The sequence below is a fragment of the Staurois parvus genome, unplaced genomic scaffold (assembly GCF_062004578.1).
Source record: "Staurois parvus isolate SC_StPar_1 unplaced genomic scaffold, SC_StPar_1.0 ptg000117l, whole genome shotgun sequence".
In the NCBI taxonomy this organism is placed as follows: Eukaryota; Metazoa; Chordata; class Amphibia; order Anura; family Ranidae; genus Staurois; species Staurois parvus.
This window is the reverse complement of record NW_028317913.1, coordinates 1,002,236-1,019,961: the sequence shown is the minus strand read 5'-3', so window position 1 is coordinate 1,019,961 and position 17,726 is coordinate 1,002,236. Positions and strand designations below refer to the sequence as shown.

The 17,726-nt window shown below is 42.0% G+C and overlaps 1 protein-coding gene across 4 annotated transcripts in view; it reads left to right on the top strand.

Moving 5' to 3' along the window:
• The window catches only part of WDPCP (WD repeat containing planar cell polarity effector), a 470,287-nt gene that overhangs the window by 149,513 nt on the left and 303,048 nt on the right, over nt 1-17,726 (top strand). For all 4 annotated transcript variants that reach the window (XM_089671996.1, XM_089671995.1, XM_089671997.1 and 1 more), the window contains one exon: nt 15,884-16,017. In XM_089671996.1, coding sequence (XP_089528122.1) covers nt 15,884-16,017 — 134 coding nt within the window. The remainder of the gene's footprint in view (nt 1-15,883; nt 16,018-17,726) is intronic.

The window sequence follows — 17,726 nt, the reverse complement described above, 5'->3', positions numbered from 1 at the left end:
GGACATTATTTTTTTTATTTTTCTTTATTTAGATTTTTTTTTTCTAATTTTTACACTGTCCCTTTCTTTTTTTGATCACTTTTTTTGTTATCACAGGGAATGTAAAGATCCCACAATAGGCAGTGACAGGTACTCTTTTTTGAGATATCTGGGTTCTCTTAGACTCTAGATATCTCCTCTGCCCTTAACCACTTGGTAACCGCGCTATAGCCAGAACGATGGCTACAGCGCGGTTACCCAGTTCTGGGAGGACGTCATATGACGTGCTCCCAGAACGCGTGCACCCCCAGTGGCGTGCACTCAGCGAGCTCTGTGATCAATGTGTCCTACGGATACAGCTGATCATGTGATGAGGTAAAAGGCCAATCACAGCAGCCTTTTACCACGTGATCAGCTTCGTCCAATGACACATCAGATCATGGAGTAAATACAGTTGCCGGTTATTGCCTATAACCGGCAGCTGTCACAGAGCAGATCGTCACTGATCTTCAGGGCACTGATGATCATTGCAATGATGATCAGTGCCCTGCAATGCCACCCAGCAGTGCCCAGCAGTTCCACCCATCAGTGCCCCTCAGCAGTGCAACCCATCAGTGGTGCCCAGCAGTGCCGTCCATCAGTGCACAGCAGTGCCGCCCATCAGTGCCCAGCAGTACCATTGGTCAGTGCTGGCAGTCAGTGTCGCCCATCAGTGCCGCCTATCAGTGACCATCATTGCTGCATATCAGTGCCTTCTTATCAGTGCCCACCAGTGCCACCTCATCAATGCAGCCTATCAGTGCTGCCTATCTATGCCACCTCATCAGTGCCCGTCAGTGCTGCCTATCAATGCAGCCTCATCAACGCACATCAGTGAAGGAGCAAAATTACCTGTTTGCAAAATTTTATAATGGAAACAAAGAAAAACTTTTTTTTTAAATTTTTTGCTCTTTTTTTGTTTATAGTGCAAAAAATGAAAAAAAACCCAGTGCCGATTAAATACCACCAAAAGAAAGCTCTGTTTTTGTGAAAAAAAAAAGATAAAAATTTCATATGGGTACAATGTTGCATGACCGCGCAATTGTCATTCAAAGTGCGACACTATACAAAGGAGGCACTAGTATAGTTCTGTTCATGATCATTATATTGATCCGTACAAAGACTATACTAGTAATGGCGGTGATCAGCAACCTATAGCATGATGTATAAGTAGGTAATAGAGCGCTGGGAACATATAAGTGAAGCAGCTAGCATAAAAGGTAACCTTGGGACCCAGATAGAAACATAGAAATAAAATATGCAGCGCTTTTAAAATTGAACAAGCAGAAAATCAGAACATGAACAGCATAACTGCATGACAAACTCAGTCCATATTGCATGGTGCGATAAAGTGATAGGTGCAATTGTCCCAATAATCCATGTTCAGAGAAATTCGTGACTCTTGTGATCTCGTGATTTGTACAAAAAATGCACTAACCAGATAGCGCAATAAATGCGCATGGAGCAATTAAGACCCGCTCCTGGTGCTCTGGACTTGTAATATTAGGAGGATGTCATCTGCAGGTTTGGCCACCAGATGTCATCAATCCAGGTATATTGGTAAGTCATCCACCAGAGAGATCATCAGCGGGGGAGGGGGTGATCATACATCATTCCCAAACAGGCGTAACCTTCAAAAACGGGCTCCCATGCAATAGATGAGACCCAGAGAAGCCTCTGATAGTGTAGTATGTCTTTAATAGGTAAAACTTACACCAAGTACAATTGAAGGAAAAAACTTACATCAAAGCAAAGTCTGGCCACCAGGGCGTCAGTCAGGATGGCCTTGTGGTATGGATACAAAGGTCAGGGGCACCTCCCTAACGCGTTTCGTGTGAAAACACTTCCTCAGAGGGAGTGTGCCCATGGTGAATGATAATGCTTTTATAGAAAGGTAATTGGCACGCATTTGGGCGATCCTGCGACGCCGATTCCGGTTCGCGCATGCGCACTGGCGACTTGGCGGCCATTTTACCGGTGATTATAGTATATGGACGGAAAACGGACTTTCGCGCATGCGCAGTGAGCGCTCGCGGCCATTTTCCATGGGTTCCTAAATAGGGAAGGCATTCGCGCATGCGCTGTGAGCGTTCGCGGATGCCATTTTGTCGGTGCCACAATGTGTACATACCAGAAAACATCCTTAACAGACACCCAGCATCAGAGGCATCACAGATTCTCTTAACTTAACTTACTAATCAGCTCATAATGCATTTTAATAACGGTGAGCTTAGGACATGAGAGACATATCATATGGAAATAAAAATATATAAAAATACAAAGTGAATATTTAAAAACTATAAATAAAAACTCTGAACATAGTCCCATAGTGATTATATGGATAGTGACATCTTGTAGGTGGTTAGGGTATTACGTCCAACACACCTATATCACTCAATAGTACACAGGAGTAATAATCAGCTGGCATTGATGTGTGATGTACATGTATGGGATGGTCAGCACACCAGAAATTAATAATGAAATCTGAAATAGGATTTGATAATTAATCCGAGCAATCAGATAAATAAATAAATTAATACTGGTCCTTAAACAATAGTACTATGAGCCATATGGGATTAACATTTCACATCTCCCCAAACAAATGGGTGCAAATGGTTGAATAGATATAAATGATAAAACAACCTTAAATACATATGATAAAACAACCTCATTTAAGGCTAAAAAGGTAGGAAAAGATCCTCATTCAATAAAAGTGAAAATCCATATGAAAATGGATTCAAGAAATGTTTATTAAAAAGAAAAATTTCAACGACTGATAGCAATCCAAAAAGCATGTCCCCTACTGCGATAGTTCGCATATGAACTGTCGGCTGGTATAGTGACCAAATGAATGAAAGCCACCGCTTAGATCATAATAAGAATAAAAATAAATCAGCTGGTATCAATAAAGCAGTTTACATCTAGCTCTACATTTAACCCTTGTGGTGCTTGGGTGTGTAGCAAAAAGATCCACTTGGTTTCTAACATTGAAACGGCTCTTCTCTTATGTGTGCCTCTCCAATTTTTATTAACCATGTCAATACCTATGAATTTGAGTGTGTGTGGGTTCCTGTTGTGATGCTGACGGAAGTGCATGGACAGTGAGTGATCCTTAAAACCTTTTTTGATATTAGATAGGTGCTCACGTAACCTGTCTCTCAATCTCCTTGTCGTTCGTCCTACATATTGCTTACCACAGGTACAGCTAAGGAGATATACTACATGGGTACTATAGCAGGTAATAGTTGATTGTATGTCATAGGATTGGCCAGTTACGTTTGAACTAAAGGTTTTCACAGATCTTTTATGAATGCCGTTACAGGTGCATAACATGCATTTATTGCAGGGAAAAAATCCCTTGGTGTTGAGGAAACTCAATGTGAGTGGCTTAGGGGGGTTGACAATGTTAGGAGCTAGCATGTTTCTTAGTGTTGGAGCTCTCCGGTACGTAATGTCCGGTCGATCAGGAAGGGTTCCACCCAAAACTGGGTCATTTTTTAAAATGTTCCAATTTTTCTTAATGATATTGGCCACTTCCTTATGTTGTGTTGAGAAGTTGGTGATAAAGGGACATTTCCTCTCTGTTTGAGCTCTACTTCTACACGTCAGGAGGTTCATTCTATCAGTATCAGCCACTTCAGTAATTTCCCTTTCTAAGATGTTCTCATCATAGCCTTTCTCAATGAATCTCTCTTTGAGTATGTTAGCCTGTGTTCTATAGTCATCTATCTCCGTACAATTCCTCCGGACACGGAGAAATTGGCCCCTCGGTATGTTATCTAGCCATCTGGGGAGGTGGCAACTATCTTTAGGAATATAACTATTCCTATCTGTTACCTTAAAGAAGGTCTTAGTGGAAATGTGTTCTCCATTTTTGCATAAAGTTAAGTCCAAAAAGTTGATCTCACTGTTACTATACTGGAAAGTGAGTTTAATATTGTTATTGTTGTGGTTAAGGGTGGTAAAAAAGTTGTTCAACGTAAAAATGTCACCCTCCCAGAGAAGTAGGATGTCATCAATAAACCTTCGGTAGAAAATTAAATGCGGCCAGTCCCTAGAATATATTATGTCCTCTTCCCATCTTGACATAAAGAGGTTTGCCAAACTCGGCGCGAACTTCGCGCCCATGGCAACTCCTGTCCGCTGTAGGTAGTATTTAGCGTTAAACCAGAAGTAATTGTGTTGCATAGCAAATTCTAATAGTTCTAGCAGGTAACTCTTTTGGGGATGTGAGATCTCAGTGGCTTTATTGAGATAAAACTCGGCAGCATTCAAACCGTCCTCATGTTTAATGTTACTATACAGAGCTGACACATCCGCTGTGACTAGTAGAGTGTGAGTGCTTATGTGGATGTCTTTTATATCCATCAGTACCTGTTTAGAATCTTTCAGGAAGGATGGTGTTTTCCAAACTAGAGGTTGTAAAAAAAGGTCTAGATATTCGCCAACACGGGAACAGAGTGAACCTATTCCACTTACTATCGGGCGGCCCGGGGGGTGTTTGGGATCTTTATGGATCTTGGGTAGACAATAGAGTATGGGAAGCCTAGGGGCTGTGGGACATAGGTAGTCCCTTTCTTTTTTATTGAGAATACCCTGATCCGATCCCTTTTTAATTAAAGATTTTAAAGTCTTTTTATATGCTAGCATAGGATTCCTCTGCAATTCCATATACGTGTCTTTATCGTCAAGAATATTTTGTACTTGGGACATATAATCCACTTTATTCATTACAACTACTCCGCCCCCTTTGTCGGCAGGTCGAATCACCAGGTCCTTTTTCTCAAGTAAATCTTTAGTCATGGTGTCGATCTGCTTCCGGTCATATGGTTTGTTGTTCCATTTCTTCATTTGTAATCTATCTAGGTCCTTAATGACCATGTTTTTGAAAATGTTAATGTGAGAATGGGCCTGTGGGTTAAAAAGTGACGCGTTTCTTAATTGCGTGTTTATAAAACCCATGTTACATGTATTTCGGGGATTTTTACTTATTGGATTGCTAAGAAAATATCTTTTCAGAGACAGTTTACGAGCGAATTTATGTATATCAATAAATGTATTAAATTTATTGAGTTTCGCTGGAGGGGCAAATTTAAGGCCTCTATTGAGGAGCTCCAGTTCTTTATCTGTAAGGGTCTGATTACTGAGATTAAAAATGCCCGAATCGGTTACATTTTTCTTCTTTTGTCTATTAGACCTGACTCCTCCTCGCTTTCCTCTTGCCTTAGGCTTCTTTTTCTGCCTGAGCCTTTCCCTAAAAAATGATGGTGGTTGGGAACATCATAATTATTAGGTCTAAATTGCTGGCTATGGTAAGGTTGTCCTGTGGGGGTTCCATAGTCAGGATTGTAATAGGGATAAAGTGATGGTTGGTTCTGGCGATAGTCTGCATATGTATCGTTATAGGCACGATATTCAGAATCCCTACGTCCATTTCTTAAAGGGGTCCTCCTCGGAGGTTGGTCATACCATTCATCATGCGGTCTAGTGTTGTAAGATTCCCCTCCTTTTGGATTATTGTATTGTGCTTTATTGTTGCCATATGGCTTAGGTCGGGGACCCCCCTTAGGTTGGTTTTGTTTGGGTTTGTTAGGTCCCTTGGAATATTGGTGATGGTCATTAAGGGGATGTGTTCTCATATCCCTATTACCAATTCGGGGGTCCTGGTCATGATCCAAAACTTCAAATCTGTTATAGGTGGCTATGTTATAATCATGCCTAGGTGTATGATATGGCACATTTCTATGCCCATTACTGGGAGTTTTTGGGTGCACCGCACCTTTACCTTGATAGGTATTTTTAGTGTGGTTATTATTGTGAGCCAATGTAGTTTGAGAAACTGGCTTGTTCATGGAATCGAAATCATAATTTTTTGCTTCCCACTTAAAGACAGATTTCTCTTTGTAATCAAAATAGTCTCTAACATACTTCTTTCTCTTTTTGATTTTTTGTTCCTTGTCTGTTTTTTCAAGGAGCAATCTCAATTTCTCAGATTCAGATTTGTACTCCTCATTATCCATATACGGTATTAGTAATTCACGTGTCTTGTTGATCTCTTTATCTAAATTGGCCAGTTTTTTCTTTTTCCTGAGAATAAGAAACTTCAACAGGTCTATGCCCATATTATTAAAAAAGAGATACCACTCTGATTCGCTATTAGTGTCATCGGTTTCAGGTGGTACTTCCCATCTAAGTGACCTTGGGACCATCCCCTCCTTGATATATTTCTCCAAAAAGGAGATGTCCCATAGGGTGCGTATTTCCGAAGTGGTGTGATTAGTCAGATGGATAAAAAGGCCATGTAAATTACTATTTGGCTCTTCACCGTAAGTAAAAACATCATCTGTAATTTCGGAGCGTTTGGATCTATACTCAAAAATATCCATGATGGATGATTAAAGTGATGAAAGTAATGACAATAATAAATCGTCTAACCAGAAAACCCGGCTGCTCAGATTAGAGGTAATAAGCAAATGTATAAGTAGGTAATAGAGCGCTGGGAACATATAAGTGAAGCAGCTAGCATAAAAGGTAACCTTGGGACCCAGATAGAAACATAGAAATAAAATATGCAGCGCTTTTAAAATTGAACAAGCAGAAAATCAGAACATGAACAGCATAACTGCATGACAAACTCAGTCCATATTGCATGGTGCGATAAAGTGATAGGTGCAATTGTCCCAATAATCCATGTTCAGAGAAATTCGTGACTCTTGTGATCTCGTGATTTGTACAAAAAATGCACTAACCAGATAGCGCAATAAATGCGCATGGAGCAATTAAGACCCGCTCCTGGTGCTCTGGACTTGTAATATTAGGAGGATGTCATCTGCAGGTTTGGCCACCAGATGTCATCAATCCAGGTATATTGGTAAGTCATCCACCAGAGAGATCATCAGCGGGGGAGGGGGTGATCATACATCATTCCCAAACAGGCGTAACCTTCAAAAACGGGCTCCCATGCAATAGATGAGACCCAGAGAAGCCTCTGATAGTGTAGTATGTCTTTAATAGGTAAAACTTACACCAAGTACAATTGAAGGAAAAAACTTACATCAAAGCAAAGTCTGGCCACCAGGGCGTCAGTCAGGATGGCCTTGTGGTATGGATACAAAGGTCAGGGGCACCTCCCTAACGCGTTTCGTGTGAAAACACTTCCTCAGAGGGAGTGTGCCCATGGTGAATGATAATGCTTTTATAGAAAGGTAATTGGCGCGCATTTGGGCGATCCTGCGACGCCGATTCCGGTTCGCGCATGCGCACTGGCGACTTGGCGGCCATTTTACCGGTGATTATAGTATATGGACGGAAAACGGACTTTCGCGCATGCGCAGTGAGCGCTCGCGGCCATTTTCCATGGGTTCCTAAATAGGGAAGGCATTCGCGCATGCGCTGTGAGCGTTCGCGGATGCCATTTTGTCGGTGCCACAATGTGTACATACCAGAAAACATCCTTAACAGACACCCAGCATCAGAGGCATCACAGATTCTCTTAACTTAACTTACTAATCAGCTCATAATGCATTTTAATAACGGTGAGCTTAGGACATGAGAGACATATCATATGGAAATAAAAATATATAAAAATACAAAGTGAATATTTAAAAACTATAAATAAAAACTCTGAACATAGTCCCATAGTGATTATATGGATAGTGACATCTTGTAGGTGGTTAGGGTATTACGTCCAACACACCTATATCACTCAATAGTACACAGGAGTAATAATCAGCTGGCATTGATGTGTGATGTACATGTATGGGATGGTCAGCACACCAGAAATTAATAATGAAATCTGAAATAGGATTTGATAATTAATCCGAGCAATCAGATAAATAAATAAATTAATACTGGTCCTTAAACAATAGTACTATGAGCCATATGGGATTAACATTTCACATCTCCCCAAACAAATGGGTGCAAATGGTTGAATAGATATAAATGATAAAACAACCTTAAATACATATGATAAAACAACCTCATTTAAGGCTAAAAAGGTAGGAAAAGATCCTCATTCAATAAAAGTGAAAATCCATATGAAAATGGATTCAAGAAATGTTTATTAAAAGAAAAATTTCAACGACTGATAGCAATCCAAAAAGCATGTCCCCTACTGCGATAGTTCGCATATGAACTGTCGGCTGGTATAGTGACCAAATGAATGAAAGCCACCGCTTAGATCATAATAAGAATAAAAATGCCTTCCCTATTTAGGAACCCATGGAAAATGGCCGCGAGCGCTCACTGCGCATGCGCGAAAGTCCGTTTTCCGTCCATATACTATAATCACCGGTAAAATGGCCGCCAAGTCGCCAGTGCGCATGCGCGAACCGGAATCGGCGTCGCAGGATCGCCCAAATGCGCGCCAATTACCTTTCTATAAAAGCATTATCATTCACCATGGGCACACTCCCTCTGAGGAAGTGTTTTCACACGAAACGCGTTAGGGAGGTGCCCCTGACCTTTGTATCCATACCACAAGGCCATCCTGACTGACGCCCTGGTGGCCAGACTTTGCTTTGATGTAAGTTTTTTCCTTCAATTGTACTTGGTGTAAGTTTTACCTATTAACCACTTGCCGACCGCGCATAGCCGAATGACGGCTTCACCGCGGCCGGCCAGTTCTGAGTGGACATCATATGACGTCCTCCCAGAACGCGCTCTCCTGCGCGCCCCAGGGGGCGCGCACCCGGCGATCTCCGTGATCGCTGTGTCCTACGGACACAGCTGATCACGAGATGTGGTGAAAGGCCGATCCCACCGGCCTTTTACCACGTGATCAGCGGTGTCCAATGACACGCTGATCACAGGAAAATGCAAGTGCCGGTTCTCGGCTGCACTTTCCTCACGCTGTCAGATCGTGAGGAAAGTACTGCCGAGAACCGGCAGTTGTCAGAGCGGGGATCGGCACCGATCATCAGGGCACTGATGATCAGTGCCCTGATGATCGGTGCCCAGCAGTGACCCCCGCAAGTTCCGATCAGCTGTGCGCCCACTAGCCCCGCCCACCCATTCCCAGCAGTGCCCCCACCTGTGCCCAGCAGTGCCCCCACCTGTGCCCAGCAGTGCCCCCACCTGTGCCACTCTGCAGTGCCACCTACCTGTGCCCAGCAGTGCCACCTACATGTGCCCAGCAGTGCCACCCACCTATGCCCACCCACCTGTGCCCACCAGCGCCACCCACCTGTGCCCACCAGTGCCACCCACCTGTGCCCACCCACCAGTGCTGTCCACCAGTGCCACCCACCAGTGCCACCCACCAGTGCTGCCAGTCAGTGCCACCAGTCAGTGCCCAGGGGTTGTGCCAGTCAGTGCCGCCAGTCAGTGCCCAGAAGTGATGCCAGTCAGTGCCGTCTATCAGTACCCATCATCAGTGTCACCTATCAGTGCCGCCTATCAGTGCTGCATATCAGTGCCGCCTATCCGTGACCCCTAATTAGTGCTGTCTATCAGTGCCGCCTATCCGTGCCACCTCATTAGTACTGCCTATCAGTGCCCTTTAGTGCCGCCTATCAGTGCCCATCAGTGCCGCCTCATCAACGCAAATCAGTGAAGGAGAAAAAATACCTGTTTGAAAAATTTTATAAAAGAAACAAATAAACTTTTTTTTTTTTTTCAAATTTTTTGCACTTTTTTTAATTTATAGCGCAAAAAGTAAAGCGCCCAGTGGCGATTAAATACCACCAAAAGAAAGCTCTATTTGTGAGAAAAAAATGATCAAAATTTCATATGGGTACAATGTTGCATGACCGCGCAATTGTCAATCAAAGTGCGGCAGCGCTGAAAGCTGAAAATTGGCCTGGTAAGGAAGGGGGTATAAGTGCCTGGTAGGCAAGTGGTTAAAGACATACTACACTATCAGAGGCTTCTCTGGGTCTCATCTATTGTATGGGAGCCCGTTTTTGAAGGTTACGCCTGTTTGGGAATGATGTATGATCACCCCCTCCCCCGCTGATGATCTCTCTGGTGGATGACTTACCAATATACCTGGATTGATGACATCTGGTGGCCAAACCTGCAGATGACATCCTCCTAATATTACAAGTCCAGAGCACCAGGAGCGGGTCTTAATTGCTCCATGCGCATTTATTGCGCTATCTGGTTAGTGCATTTTTTGTACAAATCACGAGATCACAAGAGTCACGAATTTCTCTGAACATGGATTATTGGGACAATTGCACCTATCACTTTATCGCACCATGCAATATGGACTGAGTTTGTCATGCAGTTATGCTGTTCATGTTCTGATTTTCTGCTTGTTCAATTTTAAAAGCGCTGCATATTTTATTTCTATCTAACCTATAGCATGAGTGCGGTAGTATGCGGGTAATCTAACACTAGCTGACCCTGGCTGGGAGGGACGCTAAATGACCATTACACTATCTGATGTAGCTAGTGGCCATAATACAGTGATCAGTGAAAAATTCTATACTGACACTGTACTAATGGCACTGGCTGGGTGATTGGGTGATCAAAGGGTTAATAGGGTCCATCAAAGAGTTATATGTGCTAATCTAATGTGTGTGTGTGGGGGGGGTGTAGACGTGTTCAAACCCTGAAATAGAAAGTGACATAAAATTGCAGCGCTATGCCCAAAGCCGCTGCTCGCCCGCAAAATGTGGGTGAGCGGGCGGCAAGTAGTTTAAAAAAAACCTTAAAAATTCTCAATGTAATTTTTTATTTTATTTTTTTTACTTTTTAAATTACTTTTTTAACATTGTACTACTGTAGTGGTGGGGGGGTGATCAGAGTTTTCTTCTTTTTTTTTAACACTCTGCTTTGCAGAAGAAATAAAGATAATTTCTCCTGCAATGCAAAGCTTGCTGTCATGAACCTAACTCATTTATGAACTGTCATGAATGAGTTAGGTTTTTGACAGCTCAAGATAGTAATCTGTGTCTGGCTGGAGCTGATCACATGCTACAATGTGCTGTGATTAGCCCTATGTATCATGTGACAGCTTTGGTTCAATCTCAGCTCACTAAGAAGAGAAGCAGAGCTGTTATGAATCAGAATGATTCATAAAAGCTTTGCTAACATGATGATCACATGATCACTGGGTCCCATTCACCAGGATCTTCATTCCACTGTGTCCGCCAGACACAGCAGTCGCGGGTGAGCAGTCCAGGTGGGCGCACAGTGCTCCCCATGTGTTAGTACAGCCAGAGCGATGTACCCGTATGTTGCTTTGCCTGTAGCTGCCGTCCGTCCGCAGTACATTGCGGGCGGGCAAGCGGGAAGCAGTTAATTTTGTTTAGGCTCCATTCACACTTGTGTGACTCCAAAGTCGTGCGATTTCCATTGCGACTTTGATGCACAGTGCCTTGAAAAAGTATTTATACCCCTTGAAATTTTACACATTTTGTCATGTTACAACCAAAAACGTAATTGTATTTTATTGGGATTTTATATGATAGACCAACACAAAGTTGCACAAAATTGTGAAGTGGAAGGAAAATGATAAATGGTTAACAAATTTAAAAAAAAAAAAATATCCGAAAAGTGTGGCGTGCACTTGTATTCAGCCCCCTTTACTCTGATACCCCTAACTAAAATATAGTGAAACCAATTGCCTTCAGAAGTCACCTAATTAGTAAATAGAGTCCACCTGTGTGTAATTTAATCTCAGTATAAATACAGCTGTTATGTAAAGCCCTCAGAGGTTTGTTAGAGAACATTAGTGAACAAACAGCATCATGAAGGCCAAGGAACACACCAGACAGATCAGAGATAAAGTTGTGAAGAAGTTTAAAGCAGGGTTAGGTTATAAAATAAAATATACCAAGCTTTGAACATCTGACGGAGCACTGTTCAATCCATCATCCGAAAATAAAGAGCATGGCACAACTACAAACCTACCAAGACATGGCCATCAACCTAAACTGACAGGCCGGGCAAGGAGAGTATTAATCAGAGAAGCAGCCAAGAGGCCTATGGTAACTCTGGAGGAGATGCAGAGATTCACAGCTAAGGTAAGAGAATACAGTGGGGCAAAAAAGTATTTAGTCAGCCACCAATTGTGCAAGTTCTCCCACTTAAAAAGATGAGAGAGGCCTGTAATTGGCATTATAGGTAGACCTCAACTATGAGAGACAAAATGAGAAAAAAAATCCAGACAATCACATTGGCTGATTTGGAAAGAATTTATTTGCAAATTACGGTGGAAAATAAGTATTTGGTCACCTACAAACAAGCAAGATTTCTGGCTCTCACAGACCTGTACCTTCTTCTTTAAGAGGCTCCTCTGTCCTGCACTCATTACCTGTATCAATGGCACCTGTTTGAACTTGTTATCAGTATAAAAGACACCTGTCCACAACCTCAAACTCCAAACTCCACTATGGTGAAGACCAAAAAGCTGTCGAAGGACACCAGAAACAAAATTGTAGACCTGCACCAGGCTGGGAAAATTGAATCTGCAATAGGCAAGCAGCTTGGTGTGAACAAATCAACTGTGGGAGCAATAATTAGAAAATGGAAGACATACAAGACCACTGATAATCTCCCTCGATCTGGGGCCCCACGCAAAATCTCACCCCGTGGGGTCAAAATGATCACAAGAACGGTGAGCAAAAATCCCAGGACCACACGGGGGACCTAGTGAATGACCTGCAGAGAGCTGGGAACAACGTAACAAAGGCTACTGTCAGTAACACACTATGCCGCCAGGGACTCAGATCCTGCAGTGCCAGACGTGTCCCCCTGCTTAAGCCAGTACATGTCCGGGCCCGTCTAAAATTTGCTAGAGAGCATTTGGATGATCCAGAAGAGGATTGGGAGAATGTCATATGGTCAGATGAAACCAAAATAGAACTGTTTGGTAGAAACACAACTCGTCGTGTTTGGAGGAGAGAGAATGCGGAGTTGCATCCAAAGAACACCATACCTACTGTGAAGCATGGGGGTGGCAACATCATGCTTTGGGGCTGTTTCTCCGCAAAGGGACCAGGGCGACTGATCCATGTACAGGACAGAATGAATGGGGCCATGTATCGTGGGATTTTGAGTGCAAACCTCCTTCCATCAGCAAAGGCATTGAAGATGAAACATGGCTGGGTCTTCCAACATGCCAATGATCCCAAACATACCGCCCGGGCAACGAAGGAGTGGCTTCATAAGAGACATTTCAAGGTCCTGGAGTGGCCTAGCCAATCTCCAGATCTTAACCCCATAGAAAACCTTTGGAGGGAGTTGAAAGTCCGTGTTGCCCAGCAACAGCCCCAAAACATCACTGCTCTAGAGGAGATCTGCATGGAGGAATGGGCCAACATACCAGCAACAGTGTTTGCTAACCTTGTGAAGACTTACAGGAAACGTTTGACCTCTGTCATTGCCAACAAAGGATATATAACAAAGTATTGAGATGAACTTTTGATATTGACCAAATACTTATTTTCCACCATAATTTGCAAATAAATTCTTTCCAAATCAGCCAATGTGATTGTCTGGATTTTTTTTCTCATTTTGTCTCTCATAGTTGAGGTCTACCTATGATGCCAATTACAGGCCTCTCTCATCTTTTTAAGTGGGAGAACTTGCACAATTGGTGGCTGACTAAATACTTTTTTGCCCCACTGTATGTTCACAGGGCAACTATTAGCCACAAATAAGGGCTTTATGGAAGAGTGGCAATAAGAAAGCCATTGTTCAAAAAAAGCCATAAGAAGTCCCGTTGGCAGTTTGCCAGAAGCCATGTGGGGGACACAGCAAACATGGAAGAAGGTGCTCTGGTCAGATGAGACTAAAATGGAACTTTTTGGCCTAAAGGCAAACCGCTATGTGTGGTGGAAAAGTACCATTGCACATCACCCTGAACACACCATCCCCACCGTGAAACATGGTGGTGGCAGCCTCATGTTGTGGGGATGCTTTTCTTCAGCAGGGATAGGGAAGCTGGTCAAAGTTGATGGGAAGATGGATGGAGCCAAATACAGGGCAATCTTGAAAGAAAACTGTTAGAGTCTGCAAAAGACTTGAGACTGGGGTGAGGTTCACCTTCCAGCAGGACAACGACCCTAAACATACAGCCATAGCTACAATGGAATGGTTTAGATCAAAGCATATTCATGTTTTAGAATGGTCCAGTCAAAGTTCAGACCTAACTCCAATTGAGAATTTGTGTCATGACTTAAAAATTGCTGTTCTGAGATGCTCTCCATCCAATCTTACAGAGCTTTAGCTATTTTGCAAAGAAGAATGGGCAAATATTTCACTCTCTAGATGTACAAAGCTGAGAGACATACCCAAAAAGACTTGCAGCTGCAATTGCAGCGAAAGGTGGTTCTACAAAGTATTGACTCTGGGGGCTGAATACAAATCTACTCCACACTTTTCAGATATTTATTTGTAAAAAAAGTTTGAAAACTGTTTATCATTTTCCTTCCACTTCACAATTATGTGCCACTTTGTGTTGGTGTATCACATGAATTCCCAATAAAATACATATAAGTTTTTTTGGTTGAAACATGTCAAAATGTTCAAAATTCAAAGGGGTATGAATACTTTTTCAAAGCACTGTAACTTTGGATGGGTATGACTTAGATGTGACTTTGGTTTTGAGTGTTGTACAGCTGTCGCATTGATAACATTAGGATGTGCCATTGATGTGACTTGAGAGTTTACATTGCAGTCTATGAAATGCATGGCTGCGAGTTGTCATGCATCCAAAGTCGCATGACAGGTCGCACAAGTGTGAATGGAGACTAGTCTTGCTTATATTATTGTTCCTTTCCTGTATCACAAATTTTTGAAATGACAATAAAAATATCTATATCCTTTTCACAGCTAGCAGTGAGGGAGGGGTTTGTGTCCTTAGTATGGCTTATCAAGTTGTGTGTGTATGTATGGTGTCCTACGTGTTGTATTTCTAGCACAGGTTTATCAGGTCTGTGCAGAGTATAGTAGTAAACTAGGTCTATGAAATCTGCTGGCTGCAGTGGAAACTAGAACAAGCCAAAACATACCCAGGAATCCTGGACAGACTGGCAACAGATTGGGGAGTGGGGGGTGGTCAATAATACAGGAGAGGTGAGTTTACGCCACTTAAATGAAATGTATAGTTGTTTTATACATCAAACCAGCAGATGGAGCTCTGATCTCTTTTTCACATAATTCGTTATTCCAACTTTCAGCTCTGCTGAAAGAAACCATTCTTTACAGAACATCAATGAGTCCTCACAGCAAAGACTCATCCCTTATTTAGATGGCTCAATAGGAGGTTGCTGTCAGACAAAGAGAGCCGCAAAGCAAGCTTTGTTTGCTGCTGATTTTCTTTGCAACTCATAGTGCTTTAAGAAACAATAAAAAACAGTTTTAAAACTTATAAACTAAAATTGTATATAAAATAAAAATACAAAATTTTCCCAAAAAAGACCTGCCTGATAAATGAACCTTCCTTTGACACGTATGAGCAAAAGACCATTTCACTTTAAGCCTGATCTTGCTTGATTGTCTTTTGTCACAGTATATGACTTGATTTGGACATGTCTGAGGTTGGTGAAAACCTACAGAGCTTGAAAGCTTGTTCGTTCTGGCTGGTCCCTGACACATACAAGAGTGTGGAAATGGCATCTAAAGTGCACTGCTGGAAATAGGCTTAGACAATGGGAAACCATGGGCAGATAAAACATGTGTGATATGATAGATAGCTTTGCATAATGTAATTTAGTATTTCCTGTGATTCCTGCATGAGCTTTGTTTCTCATTTCTAGGAGGATGACACAGCAATGTACTTTAGGAGATTACAGAAGTAATATTTAAAGCATCGGCTTGTAGAATTGTCTTTGTGTTGATCTGCAGTCATTTGTTTTGGTGGCAGAATGCAGTCACACCAGGATAACACTTTCTTATCCTCTTTGTGTTCCAGCTGTATTCACAGATTCTTTCATCATTGTTTCATTTCTGAAGGAAAACAAACTTTGTTTCATCCAGTTTACTAAAAAGACTGCTTCCCCAGATATAAACAAACACTTGGAAAAACTCTCCTCTCTGGATATGAAGGTACATTTTAATATTTTCTTTTTTTTAAGGACATCTTTCATTTACTTTGGTCCCCACAGCTTGTAAGACTTGTGTATCCCATAAAGTTATGTTAACATCCTAAGCTTTTTTGGGGTATCAGAAAAATGACTGCCAGACACTTGGAACCTCAACAAAAGAAAGAGTCCCTCTGTGTATGGCAGGAGTGGAACTTTCCTATTGCTATCTATTGCTTGCAGCCTACTCCAAATCACCAAATTCCTTTTTTTTTCTACTGTGTGCTCTGACTTCCTGTTAGAGGGTGGCTATGTTCATTCTCCATGTATGTAGAAATATACCTACCCTCCTTTGCTCACTCCCGAGATGGACTAGAGACTATGAACTATGGGATGTGTAGTGTGACTAGAGCAGTGCACATAACCGTCGCCACATAAATCTCATTAAAGAGAACCTTTTGGTCCCTTATGTGATAAAAATAAGGTTAAGTGAAAAAAAAATGTAATAAAAATGCCAATACAAACCTAAACACACATTGATTGTGCTTCGCATTACATATCACCACACAGGCTGGATAGAGAGCAATAATTCTACAGCTAGTATTCACAGTTAACTAAACTGTTGACCTGTAGGGGCTTTTAAAGCATCGCCAATGGAAAATTTAGGGTACTGACATGTTTGATATCCAATTACTCAGCACGACCTCTTCATTTATATTTCACCAAAAAAAGAGCTTGAAGGAGCACAATACTACGAAACCTGAACAATAATGAGCTGCATGGTCAAGTGGCCAGAGAGAAGCCTTCACTGCGTCAATGCCACAAAAAGCCCGGTTACAATATGCCCAACAACACCTTGACACGCCTCAATGGTCTTTTTTGTGGCATTTGTGCAGTAAAGGCTTCTTTCTGGCAACTCAACCATACAGCTTATTTTTGTTCAAGTTTCATCGTATTGTGCTTCTTCAGTGCAACCACACCATCTTTTTCCAGAGAAGCCTGTATTTCTCCTGAGGTTGCCTTTGGGTTTTTCTTTGCATCCCAAACAAATCTTACAGTTGTGGCTGCAATCTTTCTTGGTCTACCTGACCTTGGCTTGGAATCAAGAGATCCCCTAATTTTCCACTTCTTAATAAGTGATTGAACAGTACTAAGTGGCATATTCAAGGCTTTGGATATCTTTTTATATCCTTTTCCATCTTTAAAAAGTTCCTTTAGTTTGTTACACAGGTCTTTTGACAGTTCTTTTTTGCTCACCATGACTTAGTATCTAGCCTGCTCAGTGCATTCATGTGAGAGCTAACAAACCCATTACTATTTCTTCATAGACACTAATTGCAATTTAAAAAGCCACAGATGGGGCAAATTAACCTTAAATTGCTATTTTAACCTGTGTGTGACCTTGTGTGTCTGTACCAAGGCCAAACATTCCAGGGTATGTAAACTTTTGATCAGGGCCAATTGGGTGATTTCTCTTATCATGATTTTAAAAGGAGCCAAACAGTCATGTGATAATAAATGGCTTCATATGGTCACTATCCTTAAATGAAAGACAGTTTTTTGCTATGGTCAGTCATATTTTCAATATCAATGCCAAAATGTCACGATTACTGCCAGGGCATGCAAACTTTTGAGCAGAAATGTAAATAGTCAACGTTTACCGCTTGCCCTCCACCTTATAGCAGTTTTACTGCTACAGGGCAGACTCCCTGTGCAAAGCTATATATATACGTG